We start from the raw sequence: 23,827 nt of genomic DNA, 5'->3' as shown, positions 1-23,827 counted from the left end.
GATACAGCAATATAAACAAAAACTGTAAGGATGACGACGAACAGCACTGAAGGCAACTTGTTTCAAAAGCTCATAAATCTGTTTCAGTGTTGATCTAGGCTGTGTTCAAACGATAAACATCCAGATTTATGTATTATTATTATTTCAGTATTATAAAAGATGTGACCCATGAGAACAGGAAAGACTATTCCCATAACATATTTTGTGGACTAAGTGTGCCACCTGGTGGATCATAAAGATGTCAGCAACTAACATCCATGCGCAAAATGAAATGCTACCCCTGCTATTTGACAAATTATGCCATTCTTTCAACCCTTGAATGACTTTCAAATGAGATAAGCAGGAAAAAAAAAAAACAAGAGTAAAGAAATGTCTATCCTATGGAAAGACATGGATTTGACCATGTATCCTGCACGGTCCTAGAAATTTTTTTTTTTTTGTTTCATCCTGTAAAAGTTAACGTTCATTAAAGAAAAATGCTTATTTTCTTTAAATTCCCAACTTAAAAGTTTCCTGTTTGAGGATGGGATATACAGGATTCAGTTGTCATATTATGAGATTTTGTAAAAAAAAAAAAGGCTGATGACCGATGAAGACTCAACCACTGATCAGTAAAAAGGAGGATACAGCAAGGAAACACTGAGTTAAAAGGACAAAGGGTAGTAGGACGTCTTACAGCAAAGATCATTTTAATGGTCCCAAATTTTTCTGAACAACTAAGTGTACACTCATATGTAAAAGGGGGAGAAAAAAAAAAGAGAAGATATGACAAAATTCATCACATCTAGAATTCCACTCAATCTTTAATCAAGACGGGATTACAAATTCTCCAAAAAATCTGCAGTTTCAAAGGGCAAAAAGGGTAAAACTAGCTCAACCTACTGAGGTCTTTAAAAACCTGTTCAAGTGTGACTGAAAACGTCCTGAACATTTAAAGGCAGGTCTTTTTTGTTGTCATTTACAAAAAACATGAGAAAGGACTTCGACAAATATTGAAAATAAAAAGGAAAAAAATTAGAGAAAATAATGAAGAAACTGCTGGCTTTTTTTTTTCTCATCAGAAAGAACGTCCGCTGAAGAACGACGACACGGATGACATCATCAAACGACAACAAGGACAGCTCTTTGCCACATGCTGCCTCCCGTCTGGTCCTATATACTAACTTAAAAAAGGGGAGGGGGACAAAAAGCAACAGACAAAGAGAGTGATAAAAGAAGAAAGGATTCTGGGGGGGGGGGGGGGGGGTTGGGGCGCGAGTTGTGGTTCTGGGTCTGAATTGGCCGACCCATCTGGGCCGCTGTGATGTCCTTCCCTGAGTGGGGGGCGGGGGGGCAGAGGGTTATGGTCCGAGCCCGCGAGCTCTCTGGGGTTTCAGTTTGCTTGTACATGTTTTTCGTATGTGGTCTTTTCCTCCGGTTGCGAAAAAATTATCAAACTCCAACCTGTGTCATACTGTTTGAGTCTGCTGAAGATTCTTTTGAGAGACCCCCCTCCCCCCACCTCCCAACTTTCATTTTGTCTGTTCCACTTTTCAGACATTTTTCCCGATCCCGGTCTCCCGATTGGCACTTGTTTGAACGAGTTAGTCCGAGGAGGCTTCGAATCTGTTCAGTCTGCTCCTCGGTGGGCAGCCCGCCAACGGAGAGGGGGGGCGGCTTTCGTTCATTCAATTTTGTTTACAAGTTTTGATCATTCTCGTGTGAAGTCTAAGCACTGAAACTGTCCCAGCGGCGCACGAGCTGAGACAGCGACGCTTCTTTAGGAGCTCAGTTTGGACTTCTTCGACGGTGGCAGGAGGTCCTCTTTACTCTCCCCATCCTCCTCCTCCTCTTCTTCCTCGTCGTCGTCATCGTCGGGATAGTCTACCAGTCCCACTAAACCTCCCTGAAGAAGATAAGACACATAAATAGGTTCAGTCATCCTCGTCAATAAGTCACCTGAGATGTTATTTTACTTTGAATAATACTATAAGCCACCTGGTAGAGATCGTCTGTGGCTAGCTAGGATGTGCAAGCAATTTTAGAACATAACCCTGAAATGCTGTGACGTCCCTTCTGCACTCATATCTCATCTCTCCAGAATCAATTCTGGGAAAAATGTCAACATTTAAAAATAAAAATAAAAACCTTGTTAGTGTGCTGTCTCATCTTATAACTGGTTAATTTTGTTGTTTTTCTCTTGTATGGTTCTGTGGTCTAAATCAAGTAGTACAAAATCATCACAGTACAATGGCAGTGATAGGGGTGGTGGTAAACACGGATGGTGGGAAGTGTGTGAAAATTGAAACGTCTATGTGTGAAGTTCATAGTTGAAGTATTGTCAGAAACAGAACAGACATTGCACAAAATAATTTTTTGTCGTTAACACAATCACAAACACTGCAGAGTGAGTGAATCTTCACAGTCACAACACGCCAACACATACCTTTGTGGTTACGGTCGTGGTGGTTGGTGAGCTCCGTGCCACCGAGCCCGGAGACCCCGGTGAACCCGGAGAACCTGGGTTCAGCGAGGCGGAGGAAGGGGGGCTGGACAGGCTGGTTTTATTGGAGCCGGAGAAGGACAGTTTGAAGCTGGGGTTCTGTCTGCCCGACAGGCTGGACTTCCCCAGTACTTCTTTGTCCTCTGGGTCTTTCACTGGAGTTAGAGAGGGAAAAGACGAGACAGGGTCATTCTCCTCATTTAATAAAATTTTTCATTTCTTTACCATTTTCCAGAAATGTACCTGCACATGCTTTTACAAGACAGCACCTGAAACAACAGCAGTAAACAACCGAGCACATTAAATATTAAAGCTCTCTCGAAACAAACAAAACAGAATTATAATTTTCAAGGACATATGAAATTTATCGACATAAAGAAATCCTGTCTGTTAAAACCTACCGCAACCACAACACGTGATTCTATCCAAACACAGTTTCAGTGCAAAATATCTGCAGTGGAAGATGTCTCTTTACAGTACGTACATTTTTTTCTCTCCATGAATTTGCTTATGGGTTCCATGAGGTCCTCCTCGCTCTTCATCTTGTCAGACGGAGGGACCACTGCCTCGCTGTCCTCGAGGTCGTCCTCGTCTGTGTTGAACCACATCTCCTCTTCGTCCTCCAGCGTCCGAGCGTCACGTCGGAAGCGGTGGTTCCTCAGGATGGAGCGCATGCTGCGGAGGATAACGCACAGCTTAGTGGTTAAAGTGGAAAATGCACAAAAATGGAACATAATAAAATGTTGTACACCGGCTTTCCTATTTGCACTTCATGACTTATCTGACAACTATAAACTCATACCACTTCATTTATTAATGCTCAATCAGCAAGTCCCCCATGTTGAGAAGCAAACATGCCATCGCTTAATCCTAAATTTAACAATTCCCACATTAGCTACACAGGTTATTTCTACAGATAATGGTTAAATAAAAAATTGGCTTTAACTTAAAGTTGTGCATTAACATTACATTTGTTGTGACATCTTTGTTATTGAAGTGATCGCTAAAGAAATGAAAAGTTCTAAAGTCATTCAACTGCATTTGTATGAAGAGGTTCGTCATAATAAAAATGAACTTGAAATATTCCCGAGAATTGCAGGAGGTAAAGAAACAAATTCATCATCGGTGATAGGGCTGGGCGATAAAACGCTAACGATATGTATCGCGACACGTAATCAATATCAATAGAAAATGCGTTTGAAAGAACGTTTCGATCATTTTTTTTCCTCGTTGGAAGAAACCGGAGCAAAGAATCTAGCTACGCCGGCTGCTAGATATGCCGGCACTCGTCCTCTGGTACCTAGCAACGTATGGAGTGACACGCCTAAAAGCCAATCATGTAACAGTATCACGTTTGGTTGCGCCATCTCGTTGGCTCGTGTTTGTGTTTCTTAGGTCATGAAAATTATCAATAATTATCGATATCGACCGATATGAAACACTTATATCGTGATACAGTTTTCAGCCATATCGCCCAGCCCTAATCTGTGACAGTGTAATGGTAGTAGTCGCCTCGGTGTTCTCACCTATCCAGTTTGGGGTTGTCTTGCCTCTCTCGCTGCTGCTCATACCGTAGCTTTAGGCCCTTGAACGTCTGGACATAGTCGACATCTTCCAGAGCCTTCCAGTAATTTTCAACTATATGAGCCGTGAGAGACTTCACATCCTCCTGGGAGCAATGGGAGGGGAGAGGGGAGAGAGAGAGAGAGAGAGAGAGAGGGAGGAGTGTAGAGAGAGCAGAATGTGGGAAAAGTATGAAAGGAAAAAAGACGGGTGTTTGAGGAATGAAGAAAATGAGCAAGATAGAGAAAAAGAGAGGGGAGATCACACCAAACGAGTTAAACAAAATTTGTGGGTGACAAGCAACAAAAACAACACAACAAAATCCAATTCGACATGAAAGTGTTGACGGTAAAAAAGAGCAGCCAGATAAAGAGCGACACTCACCACACGGACATACTCAAACATCTCAATGATGGCCGAGTTCATGAGATTGTAGCGGGAGCCGTTGTTGAGGAAGGCCTTGATGACAGGCTCAAAAAGAAAGTTCCTCATGATGTAGCGATTGTAGAATTCATCCTTCAGACCAATGATCCTCCGCATGAAGCGCAGGGCACCTGGGCAAACAGATGTATGGATTAATATTGCGCTCCAAGACCATTAATTTATGTTACAGCGTTTCCAAAGTTCATTGACGCAAAGATGCTAAGAGTACAAGATCTAGTTGTGGTTATGTGGGACTCACATAGGGCCAGGAACGCGTGCTGAGAGGCAGTGAGCACCAGGACCCGCCTAAGAATGTCCTTGTTGATGATATAATTCTTGATGTGATAGGTGTGGTGTTCGACACAGAACGTCAGCAGCTCCAAAATCAAGGCCAGCAACTGGGAGGTTTGAAAATCATCTAAACCAAGAAGGAAGGAGGGCATTTTAATATCAAAACAAAAAGACAAAAACACAATTTGGATTTTTAAAAGTTACACTTATTCAGTACCTTTGCTAGGTTTTTCCTCTGTGGTGTTGGCCAGTAGTGGAGCTGAGAGGACGTGCATACAGTGCTTGTAGAAGAAGCTCAGGAACTCAGTCTTTTCCGTTTTCTAGAAAGAAAAAGTAAAGAAAGGATAGATCACATTAGCTGTACAACACGACTATTGATATTTGCTGCAATTTGCTCCAATTTCCCAAAACACTGAGAACAACGGTGCAGATCCGTTACAATGGTGATACTAGTGCTATGATTTTCAGTTACTGCAGAGTAACTCGATTTACTTAATTCAAAAAATGTTCACATGGATCCCATTCTTCTCTTTTGCATGTGCAGAAGTGACAGTGGGAAAAGAACCCCAAAGAACCCAGCGTTCAGAAAGCTTCTGGACAAGCAGGAAAAAAATTGTACGTTGTTAAACTGATATATAAAAGATCAGCGTGCAAACTCACATTAGCAGTAGCCAGCATGTTCTCGGGGTCAACCAGCGTCCGCAGCAGGCCCATCAGCTGCACTGCCCCACCTAGTTCTGGGTCCGTATCACAGATCATGTGTTCTATGATCAGGTTGATAAGGAGGATGTCCTGGGAGGGCAAAAATAATGACCATTAGCAACAGAACACCTTTTTACATCCACCAAGAATCAATCTTTACAACATGCCAGGGAAGTTGCCCGTCTTAACTTTGCTCATGCACTTACATCATCGTTCTGCTGAGACTCCTGCATGACGAACTCTCGTACCATGGAGGGGTTGTACTCCACCAGATAAGAGAAGATATCAGTGGCTGCCCCACGCACCTGAACGTCATCCATTCCCTGTTTCGTGAACATAAAGTGTAATTGTCAGCCCTTGATGATGAATAATTCATGTCAAAAAATAAAATGGGAACTAAAATTATTTTCAAAAAAAGGACCCTGCACCAGGGTCTGTTTTACTTTAAAGAGGTTGAAAATGGGTATTACTCTCACGAATGTTTGTATATCCAATGGTGTATGTGTTACAAGTACACTTATCATACATATCAACATGGATATCTGCTGACAATCTTACTACTTGAGGGTTTCTTTGTTTGTTAACTCGTTTTTCCTGACCTGAAGATGTTATGAATTGCTAGGTTAAATATTAGTTATTAGAATTTGTGAATTCTGCTGATCTGTGACCAGTAAAATAAATTATCCTTGAGTGACATGTTGTACTACATAATTTCAGGATTTTACATCCACACGTCATTGATAAGGAATGTGTCCTTGCCACCTCTAAATGTATATTTATATGAGACAAGATGTCAATGCAGCTACGGGTTAATCTAAAAAGCATTTTTTTCTGATGAATATTACTACCAGGCATTAGACAAACCAGTTCTGACAAGACGTGGGAGAAGACTTAGGCTGTAATACGACCCCAAAACCAGCAGATGCTCCTTTCCAAATTTCCTTCCTCATCTCTTTTTTTAATAATACCATGACACTGCAGCATCCTCCCTGATAACTGTGTTGTAATCTCTGTACGTACTCAACTATATACATGCCCAATGTATGGCAACAGGCAAGTTTTAATCCTGTATAGACAAAAGCCGTAGTTGGTTCATTTTATTACAGTAAGAATATGTTTGACCCCCCCCCCCCCAAAAAAAAATGCTATGTCCCTTTATTAACAGCTGCAAACAAAACTATGCAAATCACAAAACTGTCTCCTCAGTCACAACAGAGTACGATATAATACCACGGAGACTCTGATTCTGCTTCCTCCGCATAGGGTTTTTGTACTGAGCACAACCCCTGGCAACAAAACAGATGCAGCTATAACACATACTGCCAACACTGTAATATCAATCACTGATGACTTGTTTCTGTTTTGCTTCTTATTTTTATTTGGAAGTACCTTACTTAACTTTTAGTTTTTTCAATGCACATTCTTTGATGCAAAAAACAAGGGAAGGTCAAAGTTAACGACATCAAGAGCCAAATTCCTCGTACGCTTAAGAACCTGCCGAACCAATGTGTGTTGAGGTTGCTGTACTCACCAGTATGACCTCTAGTGCAGGTAAAATGCCCATGTTTGACAATGTCTTGAAGAAGGCGTCTCTGTTTTGAGGTTGTAACGTTTGTGAGAATGCACAGAACTCCTTTAGGAAATTCACCTATAAGACAAACATGGCTCCATGAAATAAAAGGACAAGGAGGAAAAAAGTTGACAAATAATCTGTGATGAAGGTCTGGCATACCAGTTCGTGTCTTTTGTCGTCGTCAGTGGCCTCATCTGTTAGCTGTGCAAAGAGGTCTGTCAGGAACTTCTCGTCGTCCTGCCATCAAAATGGAAGAGATGAGGCGATGAGTATCACAGAGGGCCAGCAAAAAAAGAAAAGAAATAGAAAATAAGAAAAAGATCAGTGTTTTGCAGGCAGTTGTGCACTTGAACAAATCTATTACAACAAAGTACTGATAGAAATAACCGTGAAGAAAAAATAGCGCATTTCCTCAAGACCGATTTTAAACCAGTTATCCTGAGACATAATTTGTCATTACAAACAAGTTTTTACATTCAATTCACAACCAGAAATAAAACTCATCAATTTATTTACTGTTACTGCAGATTACAGAGAAAATGTACTGTATATAAAAAAAATTCTGGCTTATGAATATAAGATACTTAACACTTCAGTGACTTATGTGAATCAGTTTATCAAGAGCTACTTTTGAATGAATGGTTTGATCATTCAATCTTGATTAAACTGCAGCCTCCTGGTGAGCAAGGAAGAAAACGGTCTGTATCAGTGGTGTGTTTTGACTTCACCTACTTCACATCGCACAGTGCACCAGAGTCAACAGCGTGCCAGTTTTAGTTTTCCTCTACCACAGCATTACTGATTTACACAACACTTCTCCATCTCTATGGAGACGGCCATACATAAACAGTGCTGAGTTGACACAGTACAAAAACACAAAGGTCACATGACCATAAAAAGACTAGCAGACAAACTCAGACTGGGTAAAGCACTATCAGCCAAAAATAAAAAAAACCTCGGTATAATCCTACAATTACTGTAATTTCCAGTTCCCAAGGCATAAACACTGTTTTCAACAATATTTTCTCATGTGTGCATTCTGATGCTATGACCGGGTTTGTCTGTTTGTAGAGGTTGTTTGTATTGAGCTCGTACATTTCTAGCACACGCCTTTGCGTTGAGCAAAGAATTTTTCTTATTTATAAAAAGATGGCGACAAATACCTTTGCTGCCAATAGGTACGTCTGCCTATCTCACCTGTAGCATGCCCACAATCTCCACCTTGTTGAAGAAGATGAAGGAGTGCAGGGTGGACAGCATGTTTTCCTCGAAAACAGAGGGCGTGGGCAGCACCATGTCCTGAATGTACTGCACCCGATATGTCTGGTGTATTTTCTGACGCAGTTCAGGATCAGAGATGGGGATCACCTCCTTAAAGCGGGCCGTCTTGGTGAGAAACTCCCGATGCCGCCGTGGCTGTGGGAGGGAAGGGTCAAACTCCAGACAACCAATGACGTCCATGATGCACTCCTCAGAGAACATGACCTCGAAGAGTGCCGTGCGATTGAGCAGGAAGATGCCTTTAATGATCTCGTATATGTGGTGTAGTCCTTCTCGATTCTCTAAATCCTCGCACAAGCGGAACAGTTCCAGGAGCTTGCGAATGTAGCCCTCGTTCTCCACGGCTAGTGCCAGTTTCTCGCGCCGCAGTGGAGACGGGAGTGAGGAGGCCACCATCTCAGCCAGGTCCTCCAAGCGGTTGAGTTCGCACGGTGGCAACTCCAGACCTGGCGATGACATGTCATCAAAGCGCTCCTCCTCAGACTCATCCACCACATCCTGGGTGATGTCCACTGACGGGTCCTTCCCCTGCACCTAAAACGGCGAGACAAACATAAGAGCAACAGAGGATGTAACTACTGTAGTTACAGAGACTACCACCAGAAAACACCCACCACGTTTCATATTGAAATGCATCCGCAGATGGAGCAGACAAACACACACCCACACACACACACACAGAGAGAAGTGCACTTACCTGGCATATTTTCTCCCAGATTTCATCACAGCCAGCCTTCTCTTGGAAGCTGAGTGCCAGATCGTAATTCTCCGCCTCTGACCATACTATCAATGTATCCTTTCAAAAAGGAAAAAACAAACAAAAACAATAACAGACAATTTACAATCAGTACATAAGAGATGGGGGAATCCATATTCTACTTGAGTATACGGCAGCATGCCCTGTACCAACCTGCTGTTTCTGGTAGGCGGTGTTCGGGTTGATCTTGGACTCCAGCAATAAGGACCCTGTCAGGTTCAAAGGGAAGCGTGTGTAAGTGTCCTCAACATATTAATGGTTCCAGCTGATTCAATACGAGTCCGAACAGCATTGTTGGCACAATTGCAACGGTGTCCTGAAGCACAAAACACTACAAGTAACCCTGTCACATGCCAATCATCCGGCCTCCCAGGCTGTTGCTCACCATCACTCTCCGCTCGCACCAGGAGAGATGTGCCTTTCAAGCGCTCCACATACGCCGAGGAGACGTGTCCGGTGCCACGGTCGTCCCACTGTCGGTCCTCGTTGAGGGTGTACACTTTGACTCGTCTGCGAGTGTCCGTCATCCTGCCAGGTGATGGCAGCCCTCTGCCCCCTCTCCTGGACCTTTCTTGGCTTTCTACCGGGTGTCTGCCTCACCTGGTAACGCCACAACTTCAGATCACCTGGTTGTTGTTTTTTTAGTTTTTTTTTTTTTTTTACAACGGTTCACCTCTACGATGCGGTGCCGACTTCACAGTGGTCAGCCGGGCTAACGCTTCTTTGATGCACCGCAACGTGGAACACCTGGACGAGTATCCACGGAAGAGTTCGATTCCGCAGACACCACTACAGTGTCCGATTATTCTTGACGTGCCGTCTCAAAAAAAAACAACTTATCTCGCCCGCGTTACAAACAACGCGCCGCACAGAATCGGCTCGCAGACCATTGTAGCAAGCTAGCGACGGGCTACTCTTACAGTGTGGAGGGCAGTGGCGTTTGCTAAAGTGTATATTTGCCAAAACAAGAGCTGGCAGACATCACAAAGTCCCAACGCACAGTGCAGCGGGGAGTATTTGGAATGAGCCCGAGAGCCACGACCGCTGGCTCCCAAAACAGTCCGCCTGCTTAATAGTACAGTCTGTACGCTTGAGGGCAACGTTAGCCAGTTACGCTAGCTAGCAAACCTAGCGAGTTAACTGGTTAGCTAGTACGCTAGCGGTCTACGCTCCACATGTTCAAAACGACCGTATGAAGTAAAATGACCAGACCCGTGCACCGACAACACTATTTCACACCTGCGGACCGCACACGCCGCGTTAATCCCCGGACCTATGTTGCTAATTGTGTCCGAATAATAGGCCAGCTAGCTAGCGTTAGCCGCTATTTCTGCCCCAAGTGTTCCGCCATGTTCTGGCTCGGGGCCGCGGAGAGACCGCTCTCTCCATACTGGTTTTCGTGCATTCCCAAAAATTATGCAAACCAACAAACTGTTCGCGTATAATTACTCCAATGTTACGCTTTGCGTTACAACGCTATTTGCCATTCATTCGCGACCTCTTGCTCAGATAATTGCTAACTGGTCCCCCCGTGAGTATTCAGCCATCTTGGGTCCCTTCACAGTCAGTACGGGGTTTCCAGCACCGCAACAACAGGGCAGCCCGCCACATTTAAAGAGACAGTAACACACACACACACACAACTGGACAGATAGTGGATTTCAAAAAAAGAGCACAAGTGCTTCGTGTAAATACTCCGACAACATCCAGCATCGTTTTACAGTCTGAATATAATAAAAAAGTACCCTCCAGCATATGCAACCGGTAGCCGAATACGTATGTGCATTAAAAACCATGTCGATCTGCAATTTATATCCCAAGATTCAGACTTCACAGGAAAATGTAGAACTCTTTGTACCAAAGGTTGTATATTCAAAAATTAAAGACAGGTCAGAAAACAATAGTTTATTTTGTTTAAATCAAAGAAAACAACAACAGGGATTTATGAATCAGTTTACAATATCAGCAATTTTAAATGATTTTAAACTACAGTAATGATGACAATAACAGATGAAATATGGAAAGGAAGAATTGTGTGATCAGTTAAATTAAATGGTTCAGTCGGTATGCAGACATTTAATTCTTCAAAAATAAATCACCTGCATTCAAAACCCATAGAATTTTCAAATCCAACTGCCCAGTAAAAAGGTATAAAAAACACGTCACATAACTAGTAAGGAAACTGAAAGCAAGCTACTAAAAATTTGACAGCCCAAAAGTTTTTTTTAAATCTAGCATGTTGAGCACTTCTCCAGGAAGGATTCCCTCTCCATTAATAAGTTAGTCTTTGCAGCTAGTAGTGAGCAATCTTCCCATACAATCATAGCATGACCATTTTGACACAATATTGCAAACCATGATCTTTCCTCCCAATTTTGAGTAGGGTTATATCGACAAAAATGAAACGATCTTGACAAGTTCCTTTGGATGCATCCATTAGATGAACAGATTTGTTGTGTTAACTCCAGAAGAACCGACTGTTGACTAAATAAGTTTATCGATAATTATCAGATTGTATATGGCTAAACCACTGACACACTACTGGAAGGTAGATCATGGATATCTTCAAGTTTGATCACGATATGACTCAACAGATCGCCCACTCCTACTTGCAGCCATCAACACCTCTATCCTCATGTGCTGAGCATGACTCCATTTCAATATAAAGCCCAACACGTCTCCTTTACTCCATTTTTGAACCACAACATTATCCAATGTATACGATAATGTGAAAACCCACCCCTTATCAAACCAACAATGTCGTCCATATACACAGATCTATAAGATGCTGTGGAAATGTAGTGCAGTGTAAACTCCTTCCAGGTGTGTGCAGCTTGACAACCTGTCACTGACGCCTTTACTTTGCTGCCTGCTGAGCCTGACGTCGCAGCAGGACATATATCTTCTCCTTGATCCAGTCTTTGTTGTATGGTTGGTATGTCTGGGTGTCAGCTCTGTACCTGTCAAAACAATTTTAATGATACGTTTACTGGAGGTGATTAACACTCCCATTGCAAGCACGTTTTTTTATTCAAATAAGCTGGTTCACCGGCTAGATCATACTTACACAAGACAGCTAAGATCGGCCAGGTCATCAATGAAGTCAAATAACTGACTAATGTCATAAGTGATGGAGGGACTGTTTGGATTCATCCTCTTCAGATGCTCTTCGTACATTTTGCAAACACCTGGAAGAGATGTGCGGAACATGCTAAACAGAAGCAAAGCCATTCCCAACAGTGTGCAGCGGAGAAATAGAATGGCAAACACATTGAAGACGGCATGAATTTTAGTGTATTGAAGCCCAGCAATGTAACAAGGCTATAAATTCAGGCTAGGTTCACACTATTACATTTCAAAAGCATGTTGTAAAATGGAAACATAATCAATCCAGCATTTTAGCTCTGCGTCCATTCAAACACACAATATAAATGTTAAATGTTAAAATGCATTTTCACTGCTACACACACATTCCAAATGTAAACTAGAGTGTGAAATGTTATGTCTGAAGCATTTTTAATTAGAAAGATAAATACTGTGCTGAATTAGCTTTACCCGAGTGCAAACACAATAACATTACTCTGCATAAAGCTGAATAAGAAATACCACGTGTGTGTGTGTGTGTGTGTGTGTGTGCGCCACTGTTAAGAAATGTGTTCTTTAGCCTACACAAACAAGAGTAATGACAAAACATCACTGAGACTTGTGAATGAAAAGAGACACAGCAGCTGCAGACTCACCTTCCATACATTCATTCACCGACTCATAGTCAGCGTATGTGCGGCCCTCTGGTCTCTTGGTGGGTTGGACAAGCAAAATTGTGTGGGACTGTAAAAATCAGGAATAATATTTAATGCACACAATGATGACAATTATTGTTTTTATTATCACATCACACAGCGGAGTTATGCAAGTCGACACGATGCTTCTGTGAAAGATTTTCAACCAGCAGGTAAACGCTCGTGAGTTCGCAACTGATCACTCAATTCAACGTTAATGTAACGTTTAATCTTTGACAAAATACCACAGATACTTAATTCATCTTCGGGATTACCAGGTAGAGATTAGTTAACTATGACCTGAGGTTAAAACCAAAGGGAACGAATGGGACAAAATGCACAGTTGACGGCGTAGTAACGTTAGCATCGCAGCCTGTTAGCTTAGCTGTGGTGGATTTACAGGAGCTAGTGAAGACAATACAGGCAGTTTCCCCTTCTTTTAAAGTAAAACAGAACAGGCTCACCATGTTTGTGCTGACGACAGACCCTGTCTACTTGGAAAAAATGCACAAAAAATGGTTTTGTATTTGCTTTTTCAATTCCCCGTGAAATGAAGCTGTTGGAAAATGAAGGGGAAATGAAATATACATCGTTTCCGGTTGTTAAGTCAAGTGCCTTCAAAATAAAGTTGTTACTTTTTTTTGGTTTCAAAATAAGCGTCTGGCATTAAAACTGCAAAAGTGTGTATAAAATATTTTGACTGTGGTGGAAAAAAAAGTATTCATATGATTTCCTTAAGTGAAAGTAGCAATCCCATGAAGTAGAAATACCGCAAAGTAAAAGTCTTGAATTTAAATCATTAGTTTTAAAATAAGTATGTTTTATTTTATTTTGTAAAACTGACCAAAAGAATTTGTCAAAGCCAAGTAAATGCAATTTTGGAAACATTGCAGGAAAAAAAATGGAGACACAAACAAACCACACCAATTGGGTTTATGATTTAACTTTAGTAATCACATTGAAATAATTTTATTTCACTCCTGAACCACAAGGCAAAAAATAACAAAAAAATTAATTAAGTGAGTGTCACAAACAAAAATGCCAAAGATAAAATAGATAAAAAATAATGAAATCAAGAGCAGTAATTATATTAGTTATAACGTACTAATGACATAGATCATTTTTTATTGTAAACTGTGATCTTTAAATGGAATGTGGGATGTGGAAAGTTTTACAATACACGTTTTTGTGCGACTTCATGTATGTAAACATAGTAAATGTGTATACAAATATGTGATTAGCGCAATAAAGTTGTGTGCATTTTTATGCCCTCGTTCTCAGAGCACCCATGGTTGTCCTTCTCCCTGGGGTCCCTCTACGAGGTGGGGGTGCGGGCTGCCTCACCACATGGCCACACTCTCTCTGGCATGCCTCCAGGGATGCAAAGTTATTGGCATTGCCCTGGCAGCTTCCGTACCAGAACTCAGTACATTTACCGCTGCCGGAGTCATAGTAGAAGCGGACCATCCAGGCATCACAGGGCCCGTCATCACGAGGCAGGGAGCACATGTTACCGGTGGATGGAGCGACAGGGGTTGGTGGGTGTTCCTGAGCAAGTGGAGGAGAAAGTGAAAGATCAGGATGCTGAAGATGGTAAATGTATCAATGCTACAAGCCGGCTGACATTTTTCTTTTTTCTTTAATAAGTTTATCAACACAAGTTGAGGAATAGATGGGATTCCTACCACAGTTGCCTGGTACTCGGGACACCCAGCTCTTCCAAATCCTTGAGCTGGAGTCACCCCATCCAAACAACAGCCATACCTGAGGAAGAGAGATTTTTTGTATTCAACGCTTTGAATTATGCTACAGCCATCCATTTCATCTAAATCACATTGGTTACGAGAAGCAGCGTTACCTCGTGCGAACGCAGTCAGATTGGAGGCAGCCCTGATTCCTGGGTCCGGTGGTGGAGGTGTGGCCATCAGGACAGCAGCCGTAAAATGACTGTGCACACGGTGGGCCGTGTACAGGAGGGTAGACAATGTTTGTCTGTGTCCCAGTAGCTAAAGAAGGTAAACATAGACAAAGACATGCTTAAACCAATACTGATACTGCACAGGCCACACACAAACTACTGATCTGTCTATATATATCCATAACATGTTTTATAAATTCATTCTGAACCATCAGTGATGTGAAACTTATTTTGTGAGTTCAGTTAGTTTCTACACTTTGGACTTTGTGTTTGTGAAAAAGAGACATGAAATAAATGAGAAAACAGTGCAATCATGAGCCAGACAGGCCCCAATTTCATGAAAACACACGTTAAGGGCAGGTTGGTTTTTTTTTATTGCCAGAGGAGTCAATCATTCCAAAATAATCTGTTTTCGTGATGACTAAGCCCAAATCACCGGTTTCTTTGAAGATATTCTTTACTGCTTTGTTTAAACATATACTCATATAAAATAATTGCATGTTCACACATGCAAAGAAAGAGGATAAAACTATACCCTCTTCCTTACCTGAGGGGTCGTCTGGAACATGGGGCACAAATCCTCTTATGGTGCTTTCACGTGCCCTTGGCTCCTGTACACTTGGGACCACTAAAGACAATCCTTCATTAATTAACTACAAATAAGCATAAATAATCAAACCACTGATAAGAGTTCAGACTTAGGCTTACTTTGAGTTCCAGGGCATGGCTGGGAGTTGCACGCCTCCGCAGAGACAGGTCTGCTAGCTAATCCACACTGGGCTTCGGCGTACGGGTTCAAATCTGTATCAAAGCAGCTGACCCTCCTCTCCCTCATACCGCCACCGCAGCTTCGGGTGCACTGCAGACACAAGGGAAGAGAGGCTGAGTAATAATTGAAACGTCTTTTCTTCACAGTACAAAACTTTTGAATTTCTCTCCTCGTACCAGTCCGTAGTCAGTCACATGCCAGGTGATGTGCGTGTGACATGCCGGCCGGCGGCAGGCCTGGGTAGAAGGAGGACGAACCAGTCCGCTGCAGGCCTGTTCCGCCAGATGTTCACTTGCTGGTCCCACACAGATCACGTCCCTTGTCTGCTGGCCTTCCCCACAGGTGACTGAACACTGAGTGTCATATGCGGCAAAATATCAAAATCTTGTCTTGATACCTCAGCGTAGATTAATGACACCAAGACAAATAATAGGCTTGATTCCTATTGGGTGTTTTTTTTTTTGCATTTTACAAAACAGACCATAATCCTTAGTGATTCCCATAAAAAATACAATTCTGTATCTTTCCTACACTTTCGTACAATGCATAATGCAGCAAAAGTAGACATTTTCACCTTTTTGTTGTATTTTGGACTGTGCCAGATACAATGTGCTAACCAAGTTATACATTTGAAATTCTCTGCTGTAAGATACAAACCATGCTGAAGCTTGAGACACTGTACTCGGCAGCAGCGCACGGCTGCATGTTGCAAGCCTGCTGACTCTGGGGCCTCTGCAGTCGCTGGGTGATGCAATAGGTCTCCTCCACCGCACGGGGGTTCACGGGGTCCTGAGCCCAGCACTCCACGCTGCGATACTGCATGCCTCCATTGCAGGTGGCCGAGCACGCGCCGTAGACGCCTGTTTTGTACGTGTATGTGAGCGTCTCACTTGGGTGAGGAGCGACGGCAACAGGAGCCACTGAGTAAACGGAGTTAGTGTCGGCATCCAGGCCCCTAAACTCTCCATGGGTCAGCATCTGGAAAACAACAAAAATATATATAACACCCTTGAACAAACCAACTCAATGATAAATGTATTTAGCAAGGAAATGTGGATTATAAAATCATAGAGGTGATAGAATTGGGGCTCTACTGTGAATGTGAAATCAGACAGTGACACTATAAATATGACGTTGATATGATGTCTGCAGAATCTCAGTTTTTGCTCCCACCCTGCAGACGCCGTCCACGCAGATGTCCGTGCGGCCCACGTAGCACGGGGTTCCGTCTACCACTGCAGGTCTGTGTCGATAGTAGAAGTTCTCTCCTCTTGGCACACAGTTCAGCTCACACGGATTGGATGCTAGATTATTAGAGGTACAGTAATCAAATCAATTCAATTTATGTGTTGTCACCTAAAGACTCAGATAATGTATTGGCACAATATGATAACAGGTCCTGGACCTCCGTAGTAAGGCACCCATGTGCGTCGTTTGGACTGAAAGTCCATTCTGTCAAACTGGGAACACTGCTCCTCCCTGAAGTCCCTGGAACCAACTGGACATTCCTACAGTGACAAAAAATGTTGGATCAAATCTTTTCTTGGATACATTAGTGCAGGTTGTGGGTTGATACAATTTATATGAAAACGAGTTGAAGGATAATTACATGTGTGTTACAGGTTCGGTAGGAATTAGAGGATCCTATGCAGTTGTGTCCTCCGTCAGTTCTGCAAGAGAGAGAAAAAAGTACTGTTCCAAATATTCCTCATTCTTGTTAAATGCATTTGTCTCTATTGTCTTGTCTGAAATAACTAAACACAGATCACGTTCTTTGGCCTATTCCAAATCAAATCTGAGGAGCTCTCATTGCATCTTTAGCAGACGAGACCATCTCCTCATTCTTACGCCCTACGACTCTATGTCCTACCTCGAAGTGATACACTTCCTGGTTCTCATCGCCACTCCGGTGCCACAGGTGCGGCTGCAGGGCCCATAGGCTCCGAACTCCCCCCAGTAGTCATGGCTCGGCTGTGTCAGCTGAAAAGTAGACAATGACACTCCTACTCGCTCAGCTGCCGGACAACACTGTGCTCTCTCTCGCACACACCATATCACAGCCCACCGTAAACCACTAACACACACTAAGAGACCGCCAGAGACCGCCAAAATAGAAGCAGGAACATTTAGCCACAAACCATCCACTACACGTTGCATAACGTCTGTGCAAACCTGCTCCCCGTCATGTAAACAACATCAATGTGTTCATTTGAACGTTTGATATTTTTAGGCTGAGATTTTTGGACACACTGTACTTGGCGTTCTTTGCAACATGTACCCATGCTTAGGTACTGACATGTACAGTACATGCAAATGATATCAATGGTATGACATTGTTGATATTGTTGAGACAAGAAATTGAAGACTCACAGTGAAGGCAGGTACAGCGAGCAGCTGTAGGAGAACCAGGACTGACAGGATGTTCATGTTCACCAGAGTCCACTGCTGATGCTAATCGACTGATATGGAGGAAGGGACTAAATAAGTCAACTTTCAGTCCGAGAGAGAGAGAGAGAGAGAGAGAGAGAGGTACTTTATTGATCCCTTCTGGTGTTACAGCAGCAGGTATCACACAACACACCATACAAAATATAAAGAACATATTAAATACAAATGTAGAAATTACTGATGGGACGATACTACATTTTCTTGTCCGATCCGATACTAATCTGATACAATCTTTTCCCTACATAAAATATTAATACTGCATATGAAATACTGCTGTTTGATTTCTCACAGAACTTTTTGCAGAATTTTTTAAGGCCAGCACCATCGAAACAAATTGAATTGTAATCTGTTAATTAAATAATAATAAATGAACATAAAAATATGATGCCATAATGTCGTTCAAAGCTTAGTAGATACGTAAATAGCATTTTATATGGTATGTTTACTGTAATGTATCGGAATCTGATTTTACTTCTTATTCATTCCGATAACCGATCCAGTCATTTTGGCCAATATTGCCCCAATACCGATATGGATTATCGTATCGGGACATCCCCCATAGAAATATATGAATAGCAGAAATATAAAGAATAAGAAAAAGAAATATAAAGAAAGTGAGTATGATTATTATAATATGCAAAGCATGTTTCACCCGCATAGCTGAAACGTACTGATAAAAAAATCGGAATAAATTATATTTTCATTCTTACCTGTGGATTCCCAGCTGGTCGACCAACAGTCCAGAGGGAGGTGCACCTCAGTAGTGAAGGTACAGTCGGCACTGACACCCAGCTTTTCTACCTTCACACCCTCTCTGCTCAGGAACACGACAGCCCATAACGTGTCAGGTTTCAACCACACAGAGGAACTCTGTTTCTCCCAAAAGATCTTTTTTGACGATGGATATAAGCTGTTATTTCTTCTGTGGGACAGAGTGATTTTATTTTAGAGCCTCGGGCCATGAAACTATATTGTTTTAGAAGTCTGGGATCAACCCTTTTTTTAATTCTTCTTCCCTCGTGCAAAAAAAACTATAATCACTGTTCAGCACATTAAGCTATAAAGAAGAAGAAAACGAGGAGGAGGGGTTTTTTGTGCACACATAATTTAATGGTTTCATGCTTGCATTTTAAAAGTGAAAGCAATGATATTCAGAAAGTTATTAAATCAGAAATGCAATAAAATATGAGTTTGGGTGAGAGATTCATTGATTTGTCTTCACAATTGTCGCTTTCGCACATCTCACAACCACTAAATACAGACCCACCAGCCGCAGCAGAGGTGCTGGTGGGAGGTTAACATCGCCCCAGGGCTGTACTTAGATTTATTTTAGTGAGAAACCACAGTGGAGCGTCGCTGGATGGGATGGGATGAACCGACGGGAATCAATGGGGAGCAACATTCCTGTGCCAGACTTTCAGCAAGCTGAAGGAGCCAAATAGGAGTAAAATATATACTTTAGTCTTACCAATGAATGCAGAATGCCTGAGTGGGGGGATAACTATGATGTGTGTGATTGTTAGTGGGTGTTGCAGGGGGAAAAATGTGATGACAGCATAAATGATAGTAAAATATTTGCTGACACGCAGCACACGTTGAACTGTATTGCCATCACCTGCATTAAAGGCAGCAGCACACAGGAATCTAGGAGGAGAGAAATGCAACAAATTGCGCCTTTGTTAAGCTCATTAAGTTCCAATTAAAAAAAATTAAAAAAAACTATTGAAGGTATTGTATTCAATTTCTGGAATAAGTTATTTTCAGTAAATGTGCTTGTCAGATACTGTAAAGACCTAAAACGTGCTATTTGCACACGGTTATATAAATGCCACGCAAGAGTCAAAGCCATGAAAACCTCTGCCTGACACCCTTCCACCAAACTCATCCCTCCCAAATGTTCACTCACACGTCTCAGTCCCCCCCCACCCCAAAAAACAGTCTTGTTTTTCTCCAGAATGAAAAAAGAAGAAACAGTCACTTCCTGTCCCTCAGAGCTGCCGGTTCAGTTTCTGTGCCTGCTTCTCCTTGGCTTCAAAGGAACTCTTGGTGCTGAACAGGTCGTCCACTGAATCCACGATCTCCTGCATTTCCCGGGACAGCGCCGAGTAGCTCTCCTTCAGCTCCTCCTGCTGCTGCCTCAGGTCCACTGCCGCGCGCATCAGCTCAGTGGCCTGGTGGCTGCAGTGGCCCCGCAGTTGCTCCACGTCCGACAGCAGCACCTCCATGCTCTTCATCAGCTGCTCCAGACGGTCGGCGGTCCCCTCCAACCCGGAGGTGTCCAGACTCACGACCACAGTGTTGTCTGGGGCCTGGTCCTCGGACTCCGGCTCGGCCTTTGGGTGTGTCTCCATCCTTTCTGCTGTGGCGGCTCTCAGCCCCCTGATGCTCCAGTCAGACTTCAGCAAAACAGGCGTGCGGAGGAAATGCGAGTCATTTAGCTGCGGACAATGATCGCAAAAGAGGTTCAAGCTGTAAGAACGAGAGAAGTCAAAGATTTGGAGAAAGAAGGATGAGATATGACAAAGATGCAGAGCTGCTCTAAAGCCTTTTCTCAGCCGGTAAGGAGTTGAAGCTCCTTGCAGGGGAGCAACACACTGTGCACCTGTGTGTACAGTGTGTGTGTGTGTGTGTGTGTGTGTGTGTGTGTGTGTGTGTGGGTAGGTATGTGTGTCCAGGTGCCCCTGTAATCCAGTTAGGGCAGCCAACCCCAGTCCAGACACTTGCTCGCTCGGGTGAACGGCAGGCGGGACATCAGATTACGTGGTCATTTTCCTCCTCCCAAACCTATTGAGCGTCGTGGCCGTCTGAGCCGACAGATTAACCCAATCCTCGGGCAGTTGTCTGTGGGCGGCCTTGACCCTCACGCGCACACACTCACGCGCACGACACTACCTCCTTCTCTCTCTCTCTGATCTGCCTGCCGTTCGGGTTCCCTTTTCTTCAAGTGGGGTTTTCTGATGCACTTTTCACCCCTGTGCTTCTGCAAGTGAAGTGTCGGAGCAGGTCCATGTTTATTTATTACATCAAAAAACTTAGTAGAGAGAAAGCCTTTTCTTGCATTTTTTTGCCCTCTGATTCTGAATATGTGAGTGACTTTTTTTTAAAGGAGATTGTGAGACAATGCCCTCTGATGGTGAGGGACGGGAAAATTAATTAGAACTATAAAGTTGAAACTGAGAAAGCAATATCTCAAGTCAAAAACATGTTCATCTCATCTCATCTCATCTTCAACCGCTTATCCGTGGTCGGGTTGCTGGGGCAGCAGCTTCAGTAGGGGGCCCCAAAACATGTTGAAACTGTTAAATACAGAGTTATATTTGATAGGGAATCATGGCCTGGTAATGAAATATGGCCCTGGTAGAAGCCAATATTTGGAATATTAATATTATATATATATATATATATATATATATATATATATATATATATATATATATATATATTGGAAATATTTGGAAATTGTAGAAAATGTGAAATGTGTAAGCTGGGATTTTAGTTATATATGATAATAATAAAAATTTGTTATGCATAATTATAAATGAGTTAGGTTAAAATGGTTAAGTGACAGTTAAGATAAGTTTTTGTAATGAAAAGTGTGCTGTCAATAAAGTGCTATAGTTAAACACTTTCATTCTTTTCCTTCAGTCACTCACATAGAATGAAACAGTAAAATGAGAAAATACATCATAGCCAAGATGAAATTGCATATTTTCAAAAGCATGTTTAAAGACCCTGCAGAAGCACTTACCCTTTATATGGCTGTGGAGATAAGGAGTTTGAATGACCTCACCACCCCCAATCACTTATCAAAACAAGCCAACTTGCTCTGAGGCGGCGCAGCGTTAAGAGGAAACATTCCTCTTTCTGAGAAGTAAATGCAGCGGTGTAAATATTGACTGTATGGGTATTTTTTTGTGTGAATAACCATGAACCATTGAGAAGATCCGATCGATGAACTACTTGCTGTAATTGTTTTTATTTTAAAAGAGCAGGCAGTGAAACTAAGCCTAGCCTTAAAAAAGAACACACAATAATAACTTGAGTGAGAATATATTTGATGTCCACCCAGAGACATTGGACAAAATAATAAAGAGGGACTCTACAAAAGGAACATACAAAAAAAAACAACCAGTCAAGAATCTCCTTGGAAAAAAAAAATGTGGCAAATCAGAAATACATAACAAGGAATCGTGGAATAAAACAACAGCAAAAAGTTCCAGTTCTTCACTAAAGCAAAAAGCAGCATGACTTTGTTAATGGCTACAGGCAGAACAAAGCAAGTTAGAGGAAAAGCTACAAAAAATGTGGCCTACTAGAATAAAACAAAAATAGAATGAGTAGGAAATAGAGCTCTTACTTGTGTCTCGGTTCCTCTGTGAGCATCCAGGATGTTTCAACATGCAGGCTAAAGATAAGCCAGGTCGCGTGAGACGCGTGGAGCCTGTCCACAACACATCGGTGCTGCCCGTCTCTCGCAGCAACTAGGTTTCACCCACTGTGACGTTGGTCGTGATGCTGCTATTTTAAGGCTCAACTCTGAATGCTGATAATCAGCTGTTCACCGAGAAAGTGAAGTCGGTGTGACAGATGGGACCTGTACATTTTTTTCTAAAAGTTTTGAATAGACTGAATAGAATCTGTTCTCATTCATATTGAAATAAACCTTGACCTCTGTGGGTCAGGTATTTTTGTAACCTCATTTTAAAGGTCATGTTCTAACGCAGGTTTCATATTGAGCCAATGAGAGGCATTGCTGTGGAGATTTAACTAATGTAGCTACATTACAACTGTTTTTGTTTTGAACCTTTAGCCCACATTGTTGTTTCAGATTTGATCTACGGCTACTAACTTTAAGTGTGACGTAAAAAATAAATGGAGCAAAGTTTGTGTAGTTCTTCAATGTCTCCACATGGGGGCAGCCTTGTCTTCCCCACGGCGTCGCAGTGTTCCCTACATGTGTTGTGTGTATTGTCTGCCTTCCCTCCTTCCTCGTGTGTTTTTATTTTGCTCCTCTGGGCAACTGTGAGTTCATCACGTTCAGTCGTTTGCTCCGGCTCATAGTTGCGGGGGTGCGCTAGTAAATTCTACGAGAGGCTGTGTGTGTACATTTCAGTGAGCCTCATTTTACGTGCCAACACGTGTACTCATCTGTGTGTGTTTCCATGTATGCCAGGGGCGTTGTGGGGGGTTCAGGGGTATGGCTTATTTCACCCTAGGTCGTATTCAGAGCGGCCGGCCAAGCGTGAGGCGGAGAGGAGAAAGGGGACATTGTTGTGGTCCAGATGAGTGTCAGAGGTGCCTCAGAAAATAGATTCACTCATGGGGGGGGTTTAACAGAAACACACTCGCCACGACCGCCCGACCCTTCAGGCTACATGACCGTGCTTGAACCCCTTCTACAATAGTGAGGGGATAAAATGTATCAATTCACATGGCCTGGTATCTGTACGTGGCTTCCGCATGGCTGTAACTGATTGGACGTACATGAAACGTGTATTTTAGTCAGGTCTGAATAAAAACCACTAGCAGTGTGACCAAAGGGGGAATTCCTAAAGGTTGCTTTTGTTAAGGTGAAGCACTGGGTGGCACTTGTTCCATCCTTTGTGCTAACCTCCCCTTCCCTGTACCCGGTCTGTGTCCTTATCTCTGTCCTCCTTTTTTCTCACACACAACACAGTCTCCACCCAAACATCTGGTTCGTCTCTGCAGAATGCTCTCAGACAAACCGCCACCGTCGCCGGTCGCGGCCCAAAGAAAGAGTTCATGGCGGTGTTTCCCCTCAGTGATTTACACGCGAGTAAATGAGGGCATAAAAAAAAAAAGAGCTCTGTGTCACCGAAG

The 23,827-nt window shown here is 42.7% G+C and overlaps 3 protein-coding genes across 5 annotated transcripts; all 3 read right to left on the bottom strand.

Annotated features, from left to right (window-relative positions):
• Positions 1-785: 785 nt before the first annotated feature.
• smek1 (SMEK homolog 1, suppressor of mek1 (Dictyostelium)) lies at positions 786-10,652 on the bottom strand. 2 transcript variants are annotated; one of them, XM_035617474.2, is made up of 15 exons: positions 9,458-10,652; positions 9,226-9,281; positions 9,013-9,111; positions 8,232-8,849; positions 7,194-7,271; positions 6,993-7,109; positions 5,668-5,784; positions 5,420-5,551; positions 4,977-5,079; positions 4,728-4,886; positions 4,430-4,599; positions 4,009-4,151; positions 2,967-3,157; positions 2,426-2,637; positions 786-1,885 (listed from the first exon to the last, which is right to left on the bottom strand). In XM_035617474.2, the coding sequence occupies exons 1-15, from the start codon at positions 9,597-9,599 to the stop codon at positions 1,760-1,762; spliced, it is 2,463 nt and encodes an 820-aa protein (XP_035473367.2). In that variant the 5' UTR covers positions 9,600-10,652; the 3' UTR covers positions 786-1,759. The 2 variants fall into 2 exon arrangements, with proteins under 2 accessions (XP_035473367.2, XP_047184507.1); XM_047328551.1 differs by having other exon boundaries at positions 4,009-4,148.
• A 310-nt stretch (positions 10,653-10,962) lies between these two features.
• On the bottom strand, positions 10,963-13,454 carry erh (ERH mRNA splicing and mitosis factor). Its single transcript, XM_035617475.2, has 4 exons — positions 13,316-13,454; positions 12,813-12,900; positions 12,140-12,260; positions 10,963-12,032 (listed from the first exon to the last, which is right to left on the bottom strand). Exons 1-4 carry the CDS (start codon positions 13,316-13,318, stop codon positions 11,930-11,932), a joined length of 315 nt encoding a protein of 104 aa, XP_035473368.1. The 5' UTR covers positions 13,319-13,454; the 3' UTR covers positions 10,963-11,929.
• Positions 13,455-13,778: 324 nt separating this feature from the next.
• Positions 13,779-22,538, bottom strand: paplnb (papilin b, proteoglycan-like sulfated glycoprotein). 2 transcript variants are annotated; one of them, XM_047328828.1, is made up of 14 exons: positions 22,344-22,538; positions 18,697-18,908; positions 17,909-18,028; positions 17,409-17,518; positions 17,148-17,208; positions 16,944-17,046; positions 16,712-16,842; positions 16,196-16,516; positions 15,715-15,891; positions 15,478-15,628; positions 15,317-15,397; positions 14,710-14,857; positions 14,537-14,615; positions 13,779-14,399 (listed from the first exon to the last, which is right to left on the bottom strand). In XM_047328828.1, exons 3-14 carry the CDS (start codon positions 17,963-17,965, stop codon positions 14,115-14,117), a joined length of 1,704 nt encoding a protein of 567 aa, XP_047184784.1. In that variant the 5' UTR covers positions 17,966-18,028; positions 18,697-18,908; positions 22,344-22,538; the 3' UTR covers positions 13,779-14,114. The 2 variants fall into 2 exon arrangements, with proteins under 2 accessions (XP_047184784.1, XP_047184783.1); XM_047328827.1 differs by lacking the exons at positions 17,909-18,028; positions 18,697-18,908; positions 22,344-22,538 and having other exon boundaries at positions 17,409-17,869.
• Between the last annotated feature and the right edge of the window lie 1,289 nt (positions 22,539-23,827).

This window comes from Scophthalmus maximus, chromosome 18, assembly GCF_022379125.1.
Source record: "Scophthalmus maximus strain ysfricsl-2021 chromosome 18, ASM2237912v1, whole genome shotgun sequence".
Taxonomy (NCBI): domain Eukaryota; kingdom Metazoa; phylum Chordata; class Actinopteri; order Pleuronectiformes; family Scophthalmidae; genus Scophthalmus; species Scophthalmus maximus.
This window is presented reverse-complemented; position numbering and strand designations above follow the sequence as displayed.

Excerpts from the sequence above, each read along its gene's own strand:
- smek1 (XM_035617474.2), bottom strand. The coding sequence starts at position 9,599 with ATGACGGACACTCGCAGACGAGTCAAAGTGTACACCCTCAACGAGGAC. Across the intron at positions 7,110-7,193 it reads ACGACAAAAGACACGAACTG|GTGAATTTCCTAAAGGAGTT; the intron begins GTATGCCAGACC and ends TTTGTCTTATAG. Across the intron at positions 4,600-4,727 it reads GCACGCGTTCCTGGCCCTAT|GTGCCCTGCGCTTCATGCGG; the intron begins GTGAGTCCCACA and ends CTGTTTGCCCAG.
- erh (XM_035617475.2), bottom strand. Across the intron at positions 12,261-12,812 it reads GGTGAATGAATGTATGGAAG|GTGTTTGCAAAATGTACGAA; the intron begins GTGAGTCTGCAG and ends CATCTCTTCCAG. Across the intron at positions 12,033-12,139 it reads GCCGATCTTAGCTGTCTTGT|GTACAGAGCTGACACCCAGA; the intron begins GTAAGTATGATC and ends TTGTTTTGACAG.
- paplnb (XM_047328827.1), bottom strand. The coding sequence starts at position 17,695 with ATGCAACGTGTAGTGGATGGTTTGTGGCTAAATGTTCCTGCTTCTATT. Across the intron at positions 17,209-17,408 it reads AGGAAGTGTATCACTTCGAG|AACTGACGGAGGACACAACT; the intron begins GTAGGACATAGA and ends TCTCTCTTGCAG. Across the intron at positions 17,047-17,147 it reads ACCGAACCTGTAACACACAT|GAATGTCCAGTTGGTTCCAG; the intron begins GTAATTATCCTT and ends TTGTCACTGTAG.